Source organism: Lynx canadensis, chromosome C1 (genome assembly GCF_007474595.2).
Source record: "Lynx canadensis isolate LIC74 chromosome C1, mLynCan4.pri.v2, whole genome shotgun sequence".
In the NCBI taxonomy this organism is placed as follows: domain Eukaryota; kingdom Metazoa; phylum Chordata; class Mammalia; order Carnivora; family Felidae; genus Lynx; species Lynx canadensis.
Window position 1 is genome coordinate 95605685 of NC_044310.1, and position 19616 is coordinate 95625300.

General features: G+C 37.0%; 1 protein-coding gene across 2 annotated transcripts in view; it reads left to right on the top strand.

The window, feature by feature from the left end:
* CTTNBP2NL (CTTNBP2 N-terminal like) overlaps positions 1-19616 on the top strand; it is a 52080-nt gene that overhangs the window by 14966 nt on the left and 17498 nt on the right. For both annotated transcript variants that reach the window (XM_030326400.2, XM_030326401.1), the window contains one exon: positions 842-949. In XM_030326400.2, the coding sequence (XP_030182260.1) occupies positions 851-949 (99 nt within the window). In that variant the 5' untranslated portion in view covers positions 842-850. The remainder of the gene's footprint in view (positions 1-841; positions 950-19616) is intronic.

The window sequence follows — 19616 nt, forward strand, 5'->3', positions numbered from 1 at the left end:
AAAATGTATCTCACTGTGCACCCTGTCAGAAGACCCTTTGAAAATTGTCTGGCAATCTAACTTCTGTCTATGTGTGGCTTTTGAGAAATTAATCTTGTGGAAAGGATTGAGTTTGTGCTATGCGGTTTGCCATTTAACATGTCTCAAAAGATACAGGACTTCACAGAAACGGGAACTTGGGGAGTCAGATAAATTCAGTTAGTAGTAGCCTGTCCAATGAAGATGTTTAAACGACAATATATTTTAAGAAACTGCGTAAAAGTGTATTTGTATATGGTTGCATTGAGGTTCCCTGTGAAAGTAGACAGACAGTTTAAAAGAAAAATTTCTCCCATACTGCCACCGGACATTCTCTTTGCTTAAATTTCATTTCAACCAACTTCAGAGGGATGCCAGAATGTTTTATATACAGTTTAGGAATTCGGTTATCTAAAACTGAGAAATCTTTTCATGCTCTAACAATTTTTCGGTGAAATAGTATTCACTGTAACACAATTTTACCTGCACTTCTGGTGAACAAAACTAGTGGCTAATTCTTTCTGAGACCTCCCAGGATGTTTATAAATATGCCTGGAGGAAAAATGATGGAAAATTGATCCTTGTGAGTGATGACGAAATTCATACTTAAGGTGAATTTTATTTTCTCTTACTGCTCGGTTTATGATTAACATCAGAAAGCTCCCATTTTTTTTTAAACTTAATTCTAACCATTTGCTGCCTTAAGGCATTTTATGCTGTGATTGTGGCTCTTTCCTTGTGTGACTCACTTTATTTTTTTTCCTTAGCCGTATCAAACCAACTCTGTCTTCTGGAGATAGTCTGATCATTGTCTTTGTTTTAGGCTTTCAGGATGAATCTGGAAAAACTCAGCAAGCCTGAACTCCTAACACTATTCAGTATTCTTGAAGGAGAGCTTGAAGCAAGGGACCTTGTGATAGAGGCTTTAAAGGTATGTTAAAAGAAAAAAAGAGGTCATCGTATGTTTTGAAAGTCGTTGCATTGGTTGTAATTTCTTTAACCAAGGTATTTCTATAGCCCCTGTTGAAGTTAGAGGCCTGGATATACATACTGATACTTGCTCCCGCAGCTACCTTGCGTGGTATGATTTTAGGGACACTGGTAAAGCCTTTCTGACTCCAAAATATTTCCTTTAGTCTGGATCTCGAACGTCATTTTTTTAGCTTAGAGGCCTTAGCCATTTTTGAATGCCAACTGCTTCAGAACCTGATGAAACCTGCTTCCTAAAAACATATATATACAGCCATATACCAAAATTCAGTATATAATATCTGGGAGATCAAGGACTCCATGAAGACCATCTCTGGATTTTCTAGACCCCTGTTGAAGGATTCGTTTGTTTTAGTGTGTGATATCTGCTAAGACACAAGGGGGGGAAGTGGGTGTGTGTTATATGGAAACTCTACTTTCCACTCAATTTTTCTGTAAGCCTAAAACTGCTCTAAAAAACAAAGTCTAATTGAAAAAATACAAGGGAGTATAACTCAGGTATTGTGAATCCCTTACACCTCTGTAAGAATGTTTCCCAATCTGTCCTGAGATCAGACTTGGAGAGGCGAAGAAAAGACAGTAAGAGTATCTGAGCAGCAGGAAGAGGAGAAGGAGGACAAGTGACCAAAGGAGAGAGACTTGAGCATGCTGGAGAGAGCAGAGCCCCTGCAAAATGCACCCGGTCTAAGGATCTAACAAGATTTTTGTAGTTTCCAGTTGTAGTTAGATCTTGTATCAATATACATCTGGTTTTGTTTTGTTTTGTTTTTTCTTCTCAAGTTAGTTAACATACAGTGTAGTCCTGGCTTCAGGAGTAGAGCCCAGTGATTCATCACTTACATATGATACCCAGTGCTCATCCCAGCAAGTGCCCTCCTTCATGCCCATCACCCATTTGCCCCACCCCCACCAACCCTCAGTTTGTTCTCTGTTATCAGTGTACATTTTGAAGCTCACTGGTAAAAGGTTTATGAAGTACTTTGTTGTTTTCCCTTTTCAAAATTATCCTAGCTCCTTCTTAAATATTGCATTAATATTTCATATGTGTTCATATGACCCTCCATTGTTGAAGACATTTTTTATAGCAACAAAGATAATTTTCTCATTGCCATTCCAGGAGGCTCAGAGAATCGGTGATTTCCTGAGTAGCTAACAATAACCACTCAGTCGAGTTCATACAAAAAGCTATAGCTTTTCTCTTCTCTAGCTTGCCTTTTCCCTTCCTGCAGTGATAGAAGAGTAAATGTGTTCATTTAGTCAAACCTGGGTAGTCTTTTCTTGGATTACTCTGAAATTATAATTGTGATAAAAATAAAATCTAAACCTGTTATTTCTATATGCTATTAAATTTAAAGTGACGTGCTAGTTTGTCTTTCAAGGCTGACCGAAAAAGACGGATATTTCTGTCTAATAAATATGCCTTAGGGTAGTTTATCACTGAAAACTATTGGATTTTTGTTTGTTGGCTTTCCCTCGTGGCTTTGTAACGTGTGATAAGTAATTTCCAGTGGTTTCCCTCTCCAGAGTGCATGAGGTGATTCCCTTCTGATGTGGGGGGATGGAGTCGGTCATATTTTCTTCCTTTCCCTGGTTACTTCAGTCTTGGTTTGCATGGCTTCCCAGGGGATCACATGTTTATGGCTTCGACACGTGCCAAGGCACATACGTTAAATGTCATTGCCTGAGTCTTTGCCTTCCATACCAGTAATTAGAACTATGACTTTGGTCAAGTCATTTAGTCTCTCTGGAGCAAAGCTTCCTTCTCTGAGATAAGAATAAATGATTGATGACTAGTATTTGTGTGTAACACTGCAAGTATTTGCCCGGCATTGCAAATACTCCCAACATTGTAGGATTCATTTTTTTTCCCTTTATGTATATTCTTTCAGTGCATATCGTATATGCCATATCCAAGGAACGGTCATTGGTCGCTAATAATATGAATGGATGCCTCTAGTGTGCCCTCAACAGTGCCTAGTTTTTTAATGACTCCCCTGCCAGCACATATTGCATATAAATGTTCACTCTGGCTGGTGATTCATTTTTGCCACCTCCACAGGCCTTCCCTTTTGTCACTATTGGTGAATTTTCTTTCTTTCCCTGTACATCGCTGGAAACTATTCTATTTTTTATAACCCTATCCCATTGTTACCAGTAGTCCTAACCTGGTTAAACCCAGGACACCCTCCCATTTTTTATCCCGGGTTTATCTGCTCAATGAAGAGAAGAGAAAAAAGAATTGGGGAAAATTTGAGCTCATTCCTCAATCCTCACTCCTATTGCCTGTTGTTTTCCCACTTCTTTCTCTTGGTTCTCATCTGTGACCCTGGCTCTTGTGTGGATAGGCGTCATCAGCTTAGAACCCGAAGAGTTCACTGCCTGGGCTGCACCAGGAAGCTCTTGGTTCATGGTGATGGCTCCTTTTAAAACCCAGAAAGCATTTTCTAGGAGCCATTATAAATAGCAATCAGATTTTAGAAAACTACAATAGTTTGGTAATGTGTTAAACAGACTCACCTGAGAATCTACCGCTATGGGCAGGAGGACTCCGGGAAGCGGTTCCCCCTACAGATTACAGTTGACTTTTACAGAAACTTGTGGACTTCAACTCTTCCACAACTGAGGTAGGGGTAGGGGTGGGGGGCTGGCTGCCTCTAATGGAAAAATCAGGCTGACCTTACCTTCTCTTTGCTTTTCAGCCTCAGAAACCACACAAACCTGTAGAGCTTTTGTGTGCCCATTTTGCTAATCATTATACCCTCAGCACCCAGCTTAGTGCCTAACATATAGACACTCAATAAATATTTGTTGAATAGAGGAAATGACGGTGCCATTGTGATTTGTTGCTTTAAAAGATTGCCATAAGGGGCTCCTGGGTGGCTCAGTCAGTTAAGTGTCCAACTCTCCATTTCAGCTTAGGTCATGATATCAGGGTTTCCTGAGTTCGAGCCCCACATCAGGCTCTGTGCTGACAGTGCAGAGCCTGCTTGGGATTCTACCCACCCCCCTCTCTCCCTCTCTCTCTGTCTCTCTGTCTCTCTGTCTCTCTCTCTCTCTCTCTCTCTCCCCCTGCTCCCCGCCCCTCCCCCACTCACACTGTCTCTCTCAAAATAAATAAATAAACTTAAAGAATTATAAATAAATAAATAAAAGATTGCCATAACATTTTAAAGTGAATGTTGTGAATTACTAAATTTTACAGCTTGTTCTCATGTGGCCGCAACACACTGCCTTCTGGTTTTAACGTCAACAGATGTGTCGGTCCTTGTTGCACATGTTTTCCTAAAATACATTTTTTCTGCCTAGATCCAATGTTAGTGACTTTAGGCAGCTTCTGACAAGTTGAAAGAGCAGCTTGAGAAGGAAGAGCTATAATTAAGGGAACTTTTGGATATAAGATACCATTCAGAATCAGGCACAAGTGTTGTGTTTAGTCTGCATACGGCTCGGAGGTGATAAAGTTATCTTCTGAGGCTTGAGCTATATGCAGTTTAAGTTGAAATGAATAGCTTGGCCAGAAGTGATATGTCTTGAAGCAGTCTATTGTTAGATAAAGTAAGTAGCAGCTGGGGTCAAAACTGTTTCAGGCCTTCAAGAAAAGCAACTGCCATACAAGATTCTTAAAGTTCAAATGAACTCTCTTTTTATTTGTAGAGTAGCTTTTTGTTTTTTATTTTTGTTTATTTGTTTGGGTTCTGTAACCTATAAAGATTTTACTGTTATAATTTCTATAATTCTTGTTTGACAACTTGTTGGACTTCTTGGACTAATAAGGCAGCTTACTAATTTTCTTCCTTTATTATTCTTTAGTAATTCATGCTTAGTGGGTTGAAAAGGTTTTGAAATAGTTATGATGGGTTTTTTTTTTCTTTCTGTTTAAGTAAAAGAGCTTACCTTTGTCTTTCCCTCTTTACCTTCAAAATAGATTTTTTTTCCTGGACATAAAATCTGTTCTTCAACCTTGCATCTCTGAATAAAACCATATGGTTCACTGTTGCTGCTAAATAAATAGTAGGTCACATTGGCAAGGGTTGCATTTATATAGGGTTATAGGGTTATATTTATTATAAAGTTCCCAGATCCTACATACAGAGTTATAATTATTAAAGAGCTTCATTCATTTTCCAGAATCTCTGCTAAAGTGCCAGATTGCAACTATACCCTTCTAGAGCCCCCACTGTGGTTATGTTCTTTTTCTCCCCAAGATATAAAAGCCTCCTCACTCTTCTGTTGCAGCCAAGACATGTTTGGCATGGAACCAGGAAAGTCAGTAGAAAATAGTGTCATATTCAGCTCTTCTGTATTTCAAGTCTAATTGTTACAGAGGCCATTTATACTGTATTTGGTCCTAATTGAACTTTTATATAAAGTGATTTTCTGTTTTACAAGGGATTATGTCAGAGAAAAACATTCTTTATGAAAGTCTTTCTCTTTGACCAGTTTGTCTTCATGAATAAGAACACTATAGGAGTCCCTTCCACATCAAAAGCAAATTACATTGCTCATGAACCAACTGTCTAGGGGAAGCTGGGGTGGAATCACACAATTGAGCAAGAGAGCCTCAGCTCATTAATTCCAAGCAGATCTGGGAGATGGCTTCCCAGCAAGGACTGACTACTCCAGAAGAAGACAGAGGACATCATGGCCATTTAAAAATTTTGGAAAATAAGGGCACTTGGGTGGCTCAGTTGGTTGAGCATCCAAGCCCCATGTCAGGCTCTGTGCTGAGTGTGGAGTCTGCTTGGGATTCTCTCTCCCCCTTTCTCTGCTCCTCCTCCCCCCCCAAAAGAAAGAAAGAAAGAAAGAAAGAAAGAAAGAAAGAAAGAAAGAAAGAAAGAAAAAGAGAAAAGAAAGAGAGAAAAAGAAAGAAATCAGTGGGCTGTTTGGGACATATTTTATTATTTATTTATCTATTTATTTAGTGGATTGGCTGATATTTTTAATTCCTACTCTCTCTGAGTAAAGTACATAAATGAAATCCTAGCTTTTCAAAAAAAGAAACATAAAGATAATTACTAGCAGTCTACAAAACTATGAATTAGAATATTCAGTTAAGTGTAGCTGTTAAAAGCATGAAGCTTTCAAATCAAAAGATTAGCACACTACTATTTAATCGTGTACATTAGGCCAGTTATTTACCCTGTAAGCTTTATCAGTAAAATGATACGGGTTTGGGGAGGATTAAATGAGATACCAAATGCTATTTGAGGTGCTCAGTGTTCATTTACTCTTCTTATTATTAGAACATAGGTTTTACAGTCCACCCATTTTGGAACAAAAGTATATTCCATAAAGCAAGAAATACTGATAATAATGCTGTTCTTCATAAGAAAGATTAATCTTTAGATTAAGTCTTTGTTGTCAACAGGGCTTATACTTTAGCTTGTGTTTCTTACAGGAATTGTTGGCTTTGAGTTGATCTATCCCTACCCCCACCACCAAAAGTGTGTATTTTCAGACAGCAAGGGTTAAGGGTGTGTTCTGGGGCATGAAACAGATGTTATGTTATATCCCCCCTCACCCCTATAATGAAAACAGGAAATACAGGGACAATGTGGAAGCCTTTTTAGAATCGATTTTTTTCCCATTGATTTCTTTGTGTATTTTTCTATTGTTTGATTTGGCATACTGTTGTTATACTTTGTTGTTCTTTTTTTTTTTTTCATTTTTTTAATGTTTATTTTTGAGAGAGAGTGAGAGAGAGCCAGCGTGCGCACAAGCAGGGGAGGGGCAGAGAGAGGAGGAGACAGAATCCGAAGCAGGCTCCAGGCTCTGAACTGTCAGCACAGACCCCGACACAGTGCTCAAGCTCATGAACCATGAGATCATGATCTGAGCTGAAGTCAGACTGTCAACCAACTGAGTCACCCAGGCGCCCCTATATTTTGTTTTTCTAAACAGCTTTTGAGGTATAATTGACATACAGTAAGCTGCATATATTTAATGTACACAAATTGATAAGTATCAATGTGTAGATGTATTCCCTCATGAAACCATTACTACAATCAAGATAATGAATATATCCAATCTCCCCTTGCAAATATTCCTCTGTAACCCTTTTACGTAACCATCCCCACTCCTTCCTACATCCGCACCCAAACCACTAATTCATTAGAGATTAGTTTACATTTCCTAGAATTTTGTATAAGTAGAATCCTATAAAATGTACCCTTTTTTGTCCTGTTATTTCACTCAGTGTGATTATCTTGAGATGTATCCATGTTTTTTTTTTTTTAATTTTTTTTTTTTTTACATTTTATTTATTTTTGAGAAACAGAATGAGACAAAGCGTGAGAGGGGGAGGGGCAGAGGGAGAAGGAGACAGAACCTGAAGCAGGCTCCAGGCTCTGAGCAAGCAGTCAGCACAGAGCCTGATGCGGGGCTTGAACCCACAAACTGTGAGATCATGACCTGAGCTGAAGTCGGACACTCAACCGACTGAGCCACCCAGGCGCCCCAAGATTTATCCATGTTTTTATTGTATTAATAGTTCATTCCTTTTATTACTGAGTGGTGTTCTATTGTATGTATGCTCCACATCGGTTGATGAACATTTTCATTGTTTCCAGTTTGGGACTTCTGCAAATAAAACTGCTTTGAACATTCACATACCAGGGTTTGTATAGACATATGCTTTCATTTCTCTTGGATAAATACCTACAAATGGAATGGCTGTATTACCTAGTGGGTGTATGTCTATTGTTGCTGTTGTTGTTGTTGTTGTTTTAAGAAACTGCCAAACTGTTTTCCAAAGTGGTCATGTCACTTTACATTCCCACCTGTCATGTATGTCATGTCTAAGTCTCGTTGCTCCACACCCTCATCAGCATCTTGTATGGCCACCCTTTTTAATCTTAGCCTTTCTCATAGGTATATAATATCTCACTGTAGTTTTATTTTGCATTTCCTTTTTGATTAATGATGTTGAGCATCTTTTCATGAGCTTTTTCACCATCTGTATTGTTCTCTGATTTGTTCAAAATTTTGGCCATTTTTCAAATTGAGTTGTTTTTTCATTATTGGGTTTTGAGGATTTCTGATCTATCTAGATCCAAGTCATTTATTAGATACATATCTTGCAAATATTTTCTCCTAGTTGGTGGCATGTCATTTCATTCTCTTAACTATATCTTTTGAAGAGCAAAAGTTTTTCATTTTAATGAAATCCAATTTATCAGTGTTTCTTTTATGGATTTTGCTTCTTTTCCTAAACCAAGGTCAGAAAGGTTCCCTCTTATGTTTTTTTTTTTCTGTAATTTTATAGTTTTAAGCTTTACACTTAGATCTATGATACAACTTCAATTAATTAATAGATTATATAGTACAACATATGGATCAAAGTCTTTTCATATGGATGTCCAATTGTTCTAACACTATTTGTTGAAAAGACTATCCTTCCTCTGTAGAATGGCCTTGGCATCTTTGTCACATCAGTTTTCCATATATTTGTAGGTTTGTTTCTAGACTCTTTGTTTCGTTCCATTGATTTACCTTGATGCCAGTACCATATTTTCTTGATTACTGTGGTAAATCTTAAAATAAGATAGTGTTAATCTTCCAACTTGTGGGGTTTTTTTCGAAGTTGTTTTGGTTATTCATGCTCCTTGGCATTTCTATATGAATCTTAGAATCAGCTCATCAGTTTCTCCAAAAATCATATTGGGATTTTTATTGGGATTGCATTGAATCTATAGATAAATTTGGGGAGAATAGACATCTAACAATATTATATTTTCTAATCCATGACAATGGTATTTCTCTCTATTTATTTAGGTCTCTCAGCAGTGCTTTATAGTTTTTAGTGTATAGGTCTTTCCTATCTTTTGTCAGATTTATCCCTATTTCCTATTTTTTATGATATTATAAATGGTGTTGTTTTTTAATTTTAATTTCTGACTATTATTGTTATACAAAAATAAAATTGATTTCATATAGATTCATTATCCTGCAGACTTGCTACACTCAATAGTTCTAATAGCTTTTTTATAAAAAGCTATTTTATACAAATAATTGGATTTTCTACAAATAATCATGACTGCAAGTAAAGACAGTTTTACTTTTTTTTTTCTAATCTAAATGCTTTTTATTTTTCTTGCATTATTGCATTGGCTAGAACCCCCAGTACTATGTCAGAGTGGTGAGAATATCATTGTCTTGTTCTTGACAAGGGGAAAGGGGGAAAATGCTCAGTTTTTCATCATTAAATATGATGTTGGCTGTAAGTTTTTCACAGATGTTCTTTATCAAGTTGAGGCTATTTCTTTCCATTCCTAATTTTCATTTTATCAGGAATGAATATTGGATTTTGTCCTGTGCTTTTGCTGTATCAATTGAGAAGATAATTGGTTATGTCCTTGCTCTGTGTCTGAAATAATATCTGAGAAAGAGCTTCATCCCCTTATTGACCTTCTCTTGATCAAGTAGTGTGATGTGTAGTAGCTTTTTCAGCTTTGCTCTACTACTTTTTAGAAACTATAATTCTGTAATTTAATTTTTTAAATTCTGCTGAATAGAGTTCAGTAATTATTTTTCCAATGGCAAAACTTAATAGTAATTTAAAAATCATAAACATCTCAAAAAAAGAAACAGAATACTTCTGGTGCTTTATGCACTGTTCCCTTTAAAGCTGCTTTTATCCTTTGTCTTTATTAGTTTTAATAGCCTATTACCTTCTTATTTTTTGATAAATAATTTTATTTATTATTTTGGATAAATAATTTTTCTAAAGAGGCAAAAACAAACATCATGTTCATTTTTCACCTTCTGATAGAATATTATAATCTCTTTCCTAGCAGTAACAGAAGTAATCTAATTGAAGATTAAAGATTATCTTTTCATGTTGAATGATTTAAATTGTATTTTAGTATGTCATATGACTAGTCAGGAAATAGACACCCAAGTATACTTGGGGTGCCTGGGTATCTCAGTCGGTTGAGCTTCCAACTCTTGATGTCGGCTCAGGTCATGATCTCACGGTTCACGTTCGTGAAATCCAGCCCCATGTAGGGCTTTGCACTGACAGCACCTGAGCCTGTTTAGGATTCTCTCTCTCCCTTTCTCTCTGCTCTAACCCCACTTGTACCTGCATGCATACACTCTCTTAAGTCAACATTTAGAAAAAATATATATACCGTTTCTTTATTATTTCCTAATTATTTCTTAATTTGGACCACAGGAAGATAATTCATTTTAAAGAGGATTTATTTATAGGCAACAACCCTACATCTGAATGCTGCTCCAGAGTGAGTTATTGCAGAATAGGTAGACATAGTATTACTTCTCTGTTATGTTTTTGAGTTAAAAATTCAATACTGGTTTCTTTTATTAAATGTACTAATCTCAGAACACCTATTTATTGAGGAGAGTTGCTGTAGTCTAAATGGCTTTATGTAAAAATCTAGTTACAGAAAAAATTTTCTATAAGTTACTTCCAATTACCTTCAAACAGCTCATGATAACATAGTTATATTGATCTAGTTCCAATTAATTCTTTATAAAAAGTAACCCTTGGTTAATGGCTACATGAATTAGTAATATATTCATGTGGTGGACTATTACACAGCTATTTTAAAACATGATGCATATGAAAAAGTTTTAATGACATAGTAATAATGTTCCTACAGTGTAATGCTAAATTTGCAAAGCAGGTCATAACATAAAATATATCCTTTAATCTTAATCATAAGAATTACATGTGTGCATGTGTGTATACACAGAAAAAGGACTCAAACAAATAGATTGAAATTTGTAGTTGTGGTGTTAATAGTAGTTGTCCCTGAGTAGTGGAATCGTATGCAAATTTTAATTTTTTTCTTTAAAACTTCTGTATTATATGTAAATTACTTTAGAATCAGAAATACTTGCTTTTAGGTAGCAATAATTTTATACAACAGCTTCTTGTTCAGATTTCTGTTTATTAATAGTTATGCCCTAAGAAAATAATTTAGTCACATATTATTCACTTTGTAGGGAAAGAGACTAGAGCTAATTAGAACTACAGTTAAATTCTTCCCTGTTTGTTTTTCCTGATATTGTTGATATTATTCTTTTCCAACCCACTCTAAATAACTCAACTGTCTCTGCTTGAAAACGGACCTAAGCTCCCAAGCTATGCAATAAAAAGATCATAGAGTTTAAGGGAAGAAGAAAGGAGGCTATCATAAAAATACCTTTTCATCATACCAGAGTCTAAAGAGGTATCTTTTAAACATTTTGAAATACGTTCCATCATTTTGTCACAGTTCAGGACTTCCATACCCACCCACATATATGTATCGATTAAAACAAAAATTTCACTGGGGCGCCTGGGTGGCGCAGTCGGTTAAGCGTCCGACTTCAGCCAGGTCACGATCTCACGGTCCGTGAGTTCGAGCCCCGCGTCAGGCTCTGAGCTGATGGCTCGGAGCCTGGAGCCTGTTTCCGATTCTGTGTCTCCCTCTCTCTCTGCCTCTCCCCTGTTCATGCTCTGTCTCTCTCTGTCCCAAAAATAAATAAAAAAAAAAAAACGTTGAAAAAAGAAAAATAAAACAAAAATTTCACTAAATATATAGTAACTCTATGTCTTACTATAATATTTATACCATGTCATACTATACTACACTATTTTCTTTTTTTTTTATACTTTATTTTTCATTAAAGGCAGATTGTGATCCTACTAACCTAGTTTCATTATCTACTTTTAGAAATGTATCCTACAGATGTACTTAGGCCTATATAATAAAGTGTATGTGTAAGGACATTTATTGCAATATTGGTCATAGCAACAAAATGCTGGAAATAACTTGTGTGTGTATTAGTAGGGTTCTGACCAAGTAAATTATGGTATGATTACACAACAGAATACTATGCAGTCATTAAAGAGAATGAGAAATCTTTATGTATAACATTCTCTAAGATATAGTAAGTGAAAAAATAATGCACAGAAAAGTGAGCATAGGGAAATACATCTCACAAAGCCTCTTCTTTGCTTCCCCTTGACTTGGTTCCTTTGAGAATGGTAGGAGCTCCCCAAAAATGTTCTGCCCCGGAAAGGGAATGAAATTACTAAAAGGCATGTATGTTACCAGGTTCAGTGGTGGGTACACTAGCAGAGACGAGCCAAAAGAAGCAGGAAAGGCTGGTCATATATATGGGCTGTTTATGAGTCGGGTATTTATAAAAAAAAGTAGACTGCATTCTTAAGTGATTAAGTGTCTTTTCTTGCATCAGAAAAACATTGTGGTGTCCCTGGGTGGCTTGGTTAAACATCTGACTTCCGCTCAGGTCATGATCTCATGGCTCATTTATGAGTTCAAGCCCCGCATTAGACTCTCTGCTGACATTGCAGAGCCCGCTTCGGATCCTCTGCCCCTCTTCCACTGGTGTGCTCTCTCTCTCTCTCTCTCAAAAATAAACGTTAGAAAAAAAAAAAAAGAAAGGAAAAGAAAAGAAAGAAAGAGAAAGAAAGAAAGACAGACAGACATTGAGCCCCATGTATAACAGCTCTTAAGAATAATTATCTGATATCAGCTGCTTGCTATACAACTTTTTAGCACATGCCATCATTCATATTACAAATTATGGCATTTAGCAGTTCAAGAGTGAAGGTTCCAAAAAATAAGCAAATTTCTCATTTAATTGACATCTTTCTGTGGCCTGGTTTTTGTATGACTTTGAGGAAAGAAAGGGGGAATTTAGCTTGTAAAATGCTACCTATTTAGAGAACACATCGTTCTGTAGCCATTAGGGAGAGGCTTCAGAAAAGATTATAACAGTGGGGGATTTCATTGCATTTATTCAGCTGAAACTAAAACAAGTAAAAAAGGGAAACAGCTTATTCCTGTTATTTCGACTTCCTCTTATTGTGTCTTCTTTGCATGTGTTAGCCTTGTGATTTGGGATTAATCAGAAGTTATTTCTAGTGGCTCCCCTTAAAGAGAAGAGAAGGAAAGACAAAGAGGTTGCTTGTAAAAAAGCCTGTGGTCCATCATTTAGTGTTTCAGTATAGCTAGTTATAGGAAAAATTTGAAAGACAGAAGGAAACCATCTTGTATGTTTGCTGAAAATCTTTATGGACAGGGAGCATATATAGAATGAAGCAGGAAATTTTATTATATGGGCATTTATTTCCTTAGAAAAGCAGAGTAATGTATCTGTTCTACCAAACTATTCGCATCTGTGCACAAGGAGGCTCATTGCTGTATTGTTTAATGCAGGAATGGAAAATTATAAACAACCTAAATATCCGTCAGTAAAATATATCAATGTAAACTGTTACATCCTTACTATGCCATATTATGTAACTGCTTTCTTTTTTATGAGAAGAAAACAAGCAGTGTACTGACTTATTAGATCTCTAGACACAAATGAAAAAAGTACACATACACACATTTATGGATATGCTTGGAAAAGGTCTGAGAGGATACTGATTATACTGAGAACTCTTGAGGTAGAGACATTGGCTTGTATTCAGGAAGGAATTTGGCTTTATCTACATAATTAAATTCTTTTATGAGAAAATATTCATTTATGATGAAATTAAAATAAAAATTAGGGGCACCTGGGTAGCTCAGTTGGTTAAGTGTCCAACTTTTGATTTGGGCCCAGGTCATGTTCTCAAGGTTAGTCAGATCGAGCCCCTCGGTGGGCTCTGTGCTGACAGTGCAGAGCCTGCTTGGGATTCTCTCTCTCCCTTTCTCTGCCCCTCCCCTCTCTCTTTCTCTCAAAATAAAGAAATAAATTTTTTTAATTATATTTTTAAGAAATAGAGTATGAAAATAAGAACAACATCGGGGCTCCTGGGTGGCTCAGTCAGTTCAGCATCCGACTTCAGCTCACGTCATGATCTCACAGTCTGAGTTGGAGCCCTGCGTGGGGCTCTGTGCTGACAGCTCAGAGCCCGGGGCCTGTTTCAGATTCTGTGTCTCCCTCTCTCTCTCTGCCCCTCCCCTGCTCATGCTCTGTCTCTCTCTGTCTCAAAAATAAATAAAAATATTAAAAAAGAAAGAAAATAAGAACAACATTTACTTTGTAACTGTCTTTATTTCTAATTGGTTTATCCTGTCACATAAATCTATATTCTAAAATACAGTTAAGGGGATAGAGACAAGCCTAGCATGCCTAGGTAAAGCATGAGCTTGTTAGCATCACATCCCTGATTGTCTCCCAAAAAAGCAAAAGTAGATTTCCCACGAATTTTCAGATTCTGCTTTTGAACAGGACACCTAAAAGTTCTTCCTTCAAAGCAGATTCTTTCACAGGTGATGGACTCAAATAGAGCTGACAGTGTATGCATGAGCAACTATGTGATGAAAATTTCAAGAAATGTTATTATCATAGCAGGAGACCTATAACCCTTCAAAGTATTTTTTCCTGGCTCTGTTTCATATCTGCACTTCATAATATTCCATTGTTTAACAACAACATAAAGTATTTTCTGCATCAGAAAGCCAACTCCACCTAGTGAGTTCTAAGATAACGCATAACTTCAAAAAATTATTTTAATCTAATTCAATAGCTGTCTGTTCAACAAAAGACTGAACTCGTTGGTAGATAGGAGTATGTGACCGTGTTATTAAATTTGGAAGGCTTTGTTCTTATTGCCTCACATTATTTTACCAATAAAATTTTTGTAGAATTGAGTCAGACTTAATGTGATTTCTTTTTCTTTGCACTGGATTATTGATAATATGGAAATTTATGAATTCATGCTGCTACGCATCACAGATGATAGATTTTCACCTCTCTCTTCTTTAGGCCTAGTATTTCTCCTCATGGAGGGGTGGATACTTAATCCTATTCAGAACTACATCCCAAATACCTAGAACCTCAGAAGTTCTTCAGAAATATTTGTTATATGACAGAATAAGTTCAGGCTCTTTAAGTCTAACTTCAGTATATTGAAGGTACAAAATAGACTACCACTTACTAATTAATATTTTTGAGAAGAGAGGCTTAACTATAGTAATATAGTTTCATTACTTTTCCTGTTGATGATTTCCACTTGGTGACATTATTTACATTTCAGCCTGTACTGAGAAGGAACAATTTGTTCTTCAGACAGGAAATCATTGCTTATGTTTGTTTCTGTATTTGTAGTAAAGGATACCAAATAATTGGGATGTGTACCTTTGCTCACTATGCACATGCATTCATCTAAAAAAAAGACCATATTTTATTTGTTTGTTTTTTGAAAAACCATATTTTAGTTTTCAGCTGACATTTTACCGTGGTGTCCTTTCCTATCAAATTGAGATGTGGTCATCTGCATTCCCTGACTGATTAGTAACGGGAGCTTTGTGTGCCTCATTGAAAATAGTATTTTTTTTTTTAAGAGTACAGCTTTGCTTGTCTTTCTTTATCTGTCTAGATATATACAAAAATATTGTTTACCAGACTTTCAGCTAAGGACCTCCATGGGCATCTGTCTAAATTACACATATCCTCTCTCTATCTTTCAGAATATATTCACTTATCTCCCATTTCTCCAGTGGGTTTTTGTTCTTGCTTTTGGCTCCCACAGAATCTTCCTCATCCCCCCTTCTCTGGTTGCTTTCCAAATGGATCACTTTTCCCTTTAAAAATCTTCCTTTCAGAGGCACCTGAGTGGCTCAGTCGGTTAAGTGACTCTTGATCTCAGCTCAGGTCCTGATCTCAGGGTCCTGATTTCAAGCCCCACGTTGGGCTCCAGGCTGGGTGTGGAACCTATTTAAAGTAAAAATACTAATAATACTAATAATACTAATACTAGTATTTGTATTAATACTAATATTAATACTAATAATACTAATATTTAAAGTAAAAAGCCTTCCTTTCCTGGGACAAATGACTACCACGTGAGGCCAAGAGAAGTCATTTAAGGAAGAGCACTGAAGCAGTCTTAGAGGCTTAGAATGGAGCCAGTTGTTCTATTCCCATTGGGATTAAAATGGTAAAGGGGTCTTGGTTATCCCATTCTTGTCCATGGCGACACTTAAAGTTCCTGAAAGGTGTTACTACCCCATAGAGTAAAAAGGAAAAACTCTTGTATCTCCAAAGATAACTCCTGTTCTTCCCATCCATGCTAAGCCCCTCAGTAGATTTTATTATGAAGACAAAGGCAGTCTCGGGTTAGGATTACTTGGAATTAGTAGTAATTAGTGGTCAACTTGAGCACGCTGGGTTTCACCATGTATTTATTCAGTACCTTACTGTAGTGATAAGCATTGTCGGTTCACATTTAAAATTGTCATTAAACACCCATACCGCACTTAGAGCCCACCTTTTACTTCTCGGTCCTGACTTCTTTACTCCTCTTCCCTTCTGTTCTCTAAAGAAAAACCATCCTTCCCAACTGAATAGCTAGCTGCCTCCCTCCACATTAGTCTGCAGTGACAATAGAAGTTGCCACCCTTCCAGCCTCTGACTTGGGACATAGAGCTTGATCTCTCTTAATATGTCATCCTAGATACTCTGTTCTACCTTCTCACACTAGGATGTATAATTTGCACGGTCCCTGCTTCTGTTTGCCTGCCCTGACATCTTGCTCTCACTGTGTGTGGCTCTCAAACCACACCTAGTCCCCTTTTTCATTTGACCCTGTCTGTACACTCCCGCCACCCTCCACAAACTTCTTATTCCTGTTTACTTGCTACACTTCTCAATATGAACACTCTGTACTTCTCAGCTAGGCTAATAAGGACCCTCTTCCTGCGACCTTTCCTCTGAGTAGCTTGTTTCTTGCCACGTTTCCTTGCAGTATCAGACTGTGTTTGTGATTTAAGAATCTCACCTCGAAAAAATGTTTAAAGTCTCATCCCACAATCATACAGCTCCCTCCATAGAATCCCCTAACTAGAAGAAGAAACCCTTTCAATCTTATTTATGAGCTCTTTTTAACTATGTTAGCCTTGAAGTAGTTTCTGCACTGTTAATACATTGTGAGTTAAAGAGGCTGAGCACACCTCTAATGAAGTTTTTCAAGTTCATAGTTACTTAAAGTATCACACTCAGATTATAGTCTGCGGTCTGGGTCTCCTTATGCAATACTTCAGAGACAGTTTTTGGATTATATGCCCCCCTCAACCTCATGGTGTTTCCTGTGATTCATTAAGTTGCTGATAGTCCCATTGATCTGCCAGCACCCGCCCACTTCCAGGATTGGTCTTTTCCTTCCTGTTCCTTCTGAGTGTAAGGTCTGAGGCTTAGAAAGTCCTGATCAAATAAATTGTACTTGGTGTTCCTCTAAACATTAATGATACTGTTTAGAAAACATTTAAACAAGCAGAGGCAGTGTGTTTATTTCTGCTCTCAGGCCTTAAACTTGTCTGGCAAATTCTGAGCTCCTTAAGAGCAAAGGACTTCATCTTACTTAGTCAAATCTCTCTTCTCTTATCATTGCCCACATCACTTAGCATTTGTAGTACCCAGCAAACATTAAGTGTTCAATAAAAGCATTCAAAGCATGTGCTCTTGTGAATCAGCCATATGTCCAAAAATTTTCCCAGACTTCTCCAGTGCTGTTTTGGTTGTCTAACCCTAATAACACAGATTTTTTTTTTGTTAACATTTTTGTATATTTGATGTTAGGCCAAACATGTCGTGGTTTGTAGACATTTATAACATTCGTTAGTTTAAAATAAAGCAGTAAGATTGATTCCTTATTACTTCTTTTAGAATTTATTTATGACAGTTTAAACTGTTTAAATTTTTTTTTAAGGTTTATTTATTTTTGAGACAGAGAGAGACAGAGCATGAATGGGGGAGGGTCAGAGAGAAGGAGACACAGAATCTGAAACAGGCTCCAGGCTCCGAGCTGTCAGCACAGAGCCCGACACGGGGCTCGAACTCACGGACCGCGAGATCATGACCTGAGCCAAAGTCGGCCGCTCAACCGACTGAGCCACCCAGGCGCCCTGAAACTGTTTAAAATCATAGCTTCAGGAGTCAGACTAATTGGATTCTTTATTTTAGTGTTTTTCATACTTTGACAGGGACACATAGTAAAAAATAGACTATATTGTGACCCAGGGAACGAACACACACACACACACACATACATATGCATATACATATACACACCCCTATATTCTTAGATCAGAAGAAAAGTTTCTTGAAACATTACTCACAACATTCAATGCTCTACAATGTTTTCTGTTCTATTTTATTTTTAAGCTACTGACGGACCCCTACTAAATTGAAATTAATTCCTCCAAAGTCCTAGGGAATATCTGTTTATGTATTACTCATTCAGCTAACAAATTCAGTACTTACTATATACCATTTATTGTACCTCTCCACTACTAACTTTGGCTTTGTGACCTTGGGAAAGTCAAATGTTAGTGTTCAGTTTCTTCTATAAAATGGAGATATAAGTGACGTACACCTCCAGAGGTATGTTGTTAGGATTAGATTAGATGTGTAAAACACTGAGCACACTGCTTGGCAGGTAATAAGCACTATATAGTATTAGCACCTCCTTCATTGTTTCTGCTGTTATTAAAAATTACTTTGGTTGGAACATCCCATGTTTCTGAAACACTATATATAAAGCATATAATGCTATAACTTCATTTTCCCTTTAACTCTCATTATGTGCTTTTATATTTTTGAACTAGAGATATAATTTAGGTATAGTGAAATGCACAGATCTTAAGTGATAATACACAGATCAATAAGTTCCAACAAATGCGTACATCCTACATCCCCATCAAGATACAAACATTCCCATCACACCAAAAAGTCATCTTGTGACCTTTCCTGGTTCCTTGTCCCCCTACACCCAGAGGCGACTGCTGCTGTGATTTTTTTCACCATGAAATTGTGGTCGTTTCCAGTTTGGGGCTGTTATGAATAAAGCTGCTTCAGACAGCTGTGTGTAAATCTTTTTGTGGATTTATGTTTCCATTTCTTTTGGATAAATACTTAACTGCAGACAGGCGTTTTTCTACCATTATAATTAATTTCCAGATTAACATCCAAAGTAATTACACCATTTATACTCCCACCAACAATATGGTGAGCATTCTAGTTGCTCCATCTCCTTCCCAACATTTGATGTTGTCCGTCTTTAATTTTAGCCTTTCTAGTGGCTTTAAAAAAATTTTTTTTAGTGTTTATTTATTTTTGAGAGTAAGAGCACACATGCGCGCACAAGTGGGGAGGGGCAGAGAGAGGGGAGACAGAGGATCCAAACTGGGCTCCTCGCTGACAACAGGGCCTGATGAGCCCAGGGCTCAAACTCACAAACCCACGAGATCATAACCTGGGGTAAAGTCAGAGTTCAATCGACTGAGCCACCTAGGCACCCCTCTAGTGGTTTTCTAGTGTTATTATTGTTTTAATTTACATCTCTTTGATCACTAATGAGTTGAGCACTTTTTCATGTGCTTTTTGGCCATTTGCATTTTATCTTTGGGTCTGTGATCCATCCTGTATATGGTGAGATAGATGTCAGCTCTCATTATACAGCATCCTGAATAAAAGAGATTAGGATCTAATGTGCCATTAGAGTTATATTCTAAAATTCTAATTTATGTTCAAGAGCATTAATTTGTTCAGTACTTATTGACTGTCTTTACACATTTTCTTCCCCAGCTCAGAAACTTATTTACATAGACCCAGTCCAGAATATAGATGTAATTTGTTTCAAC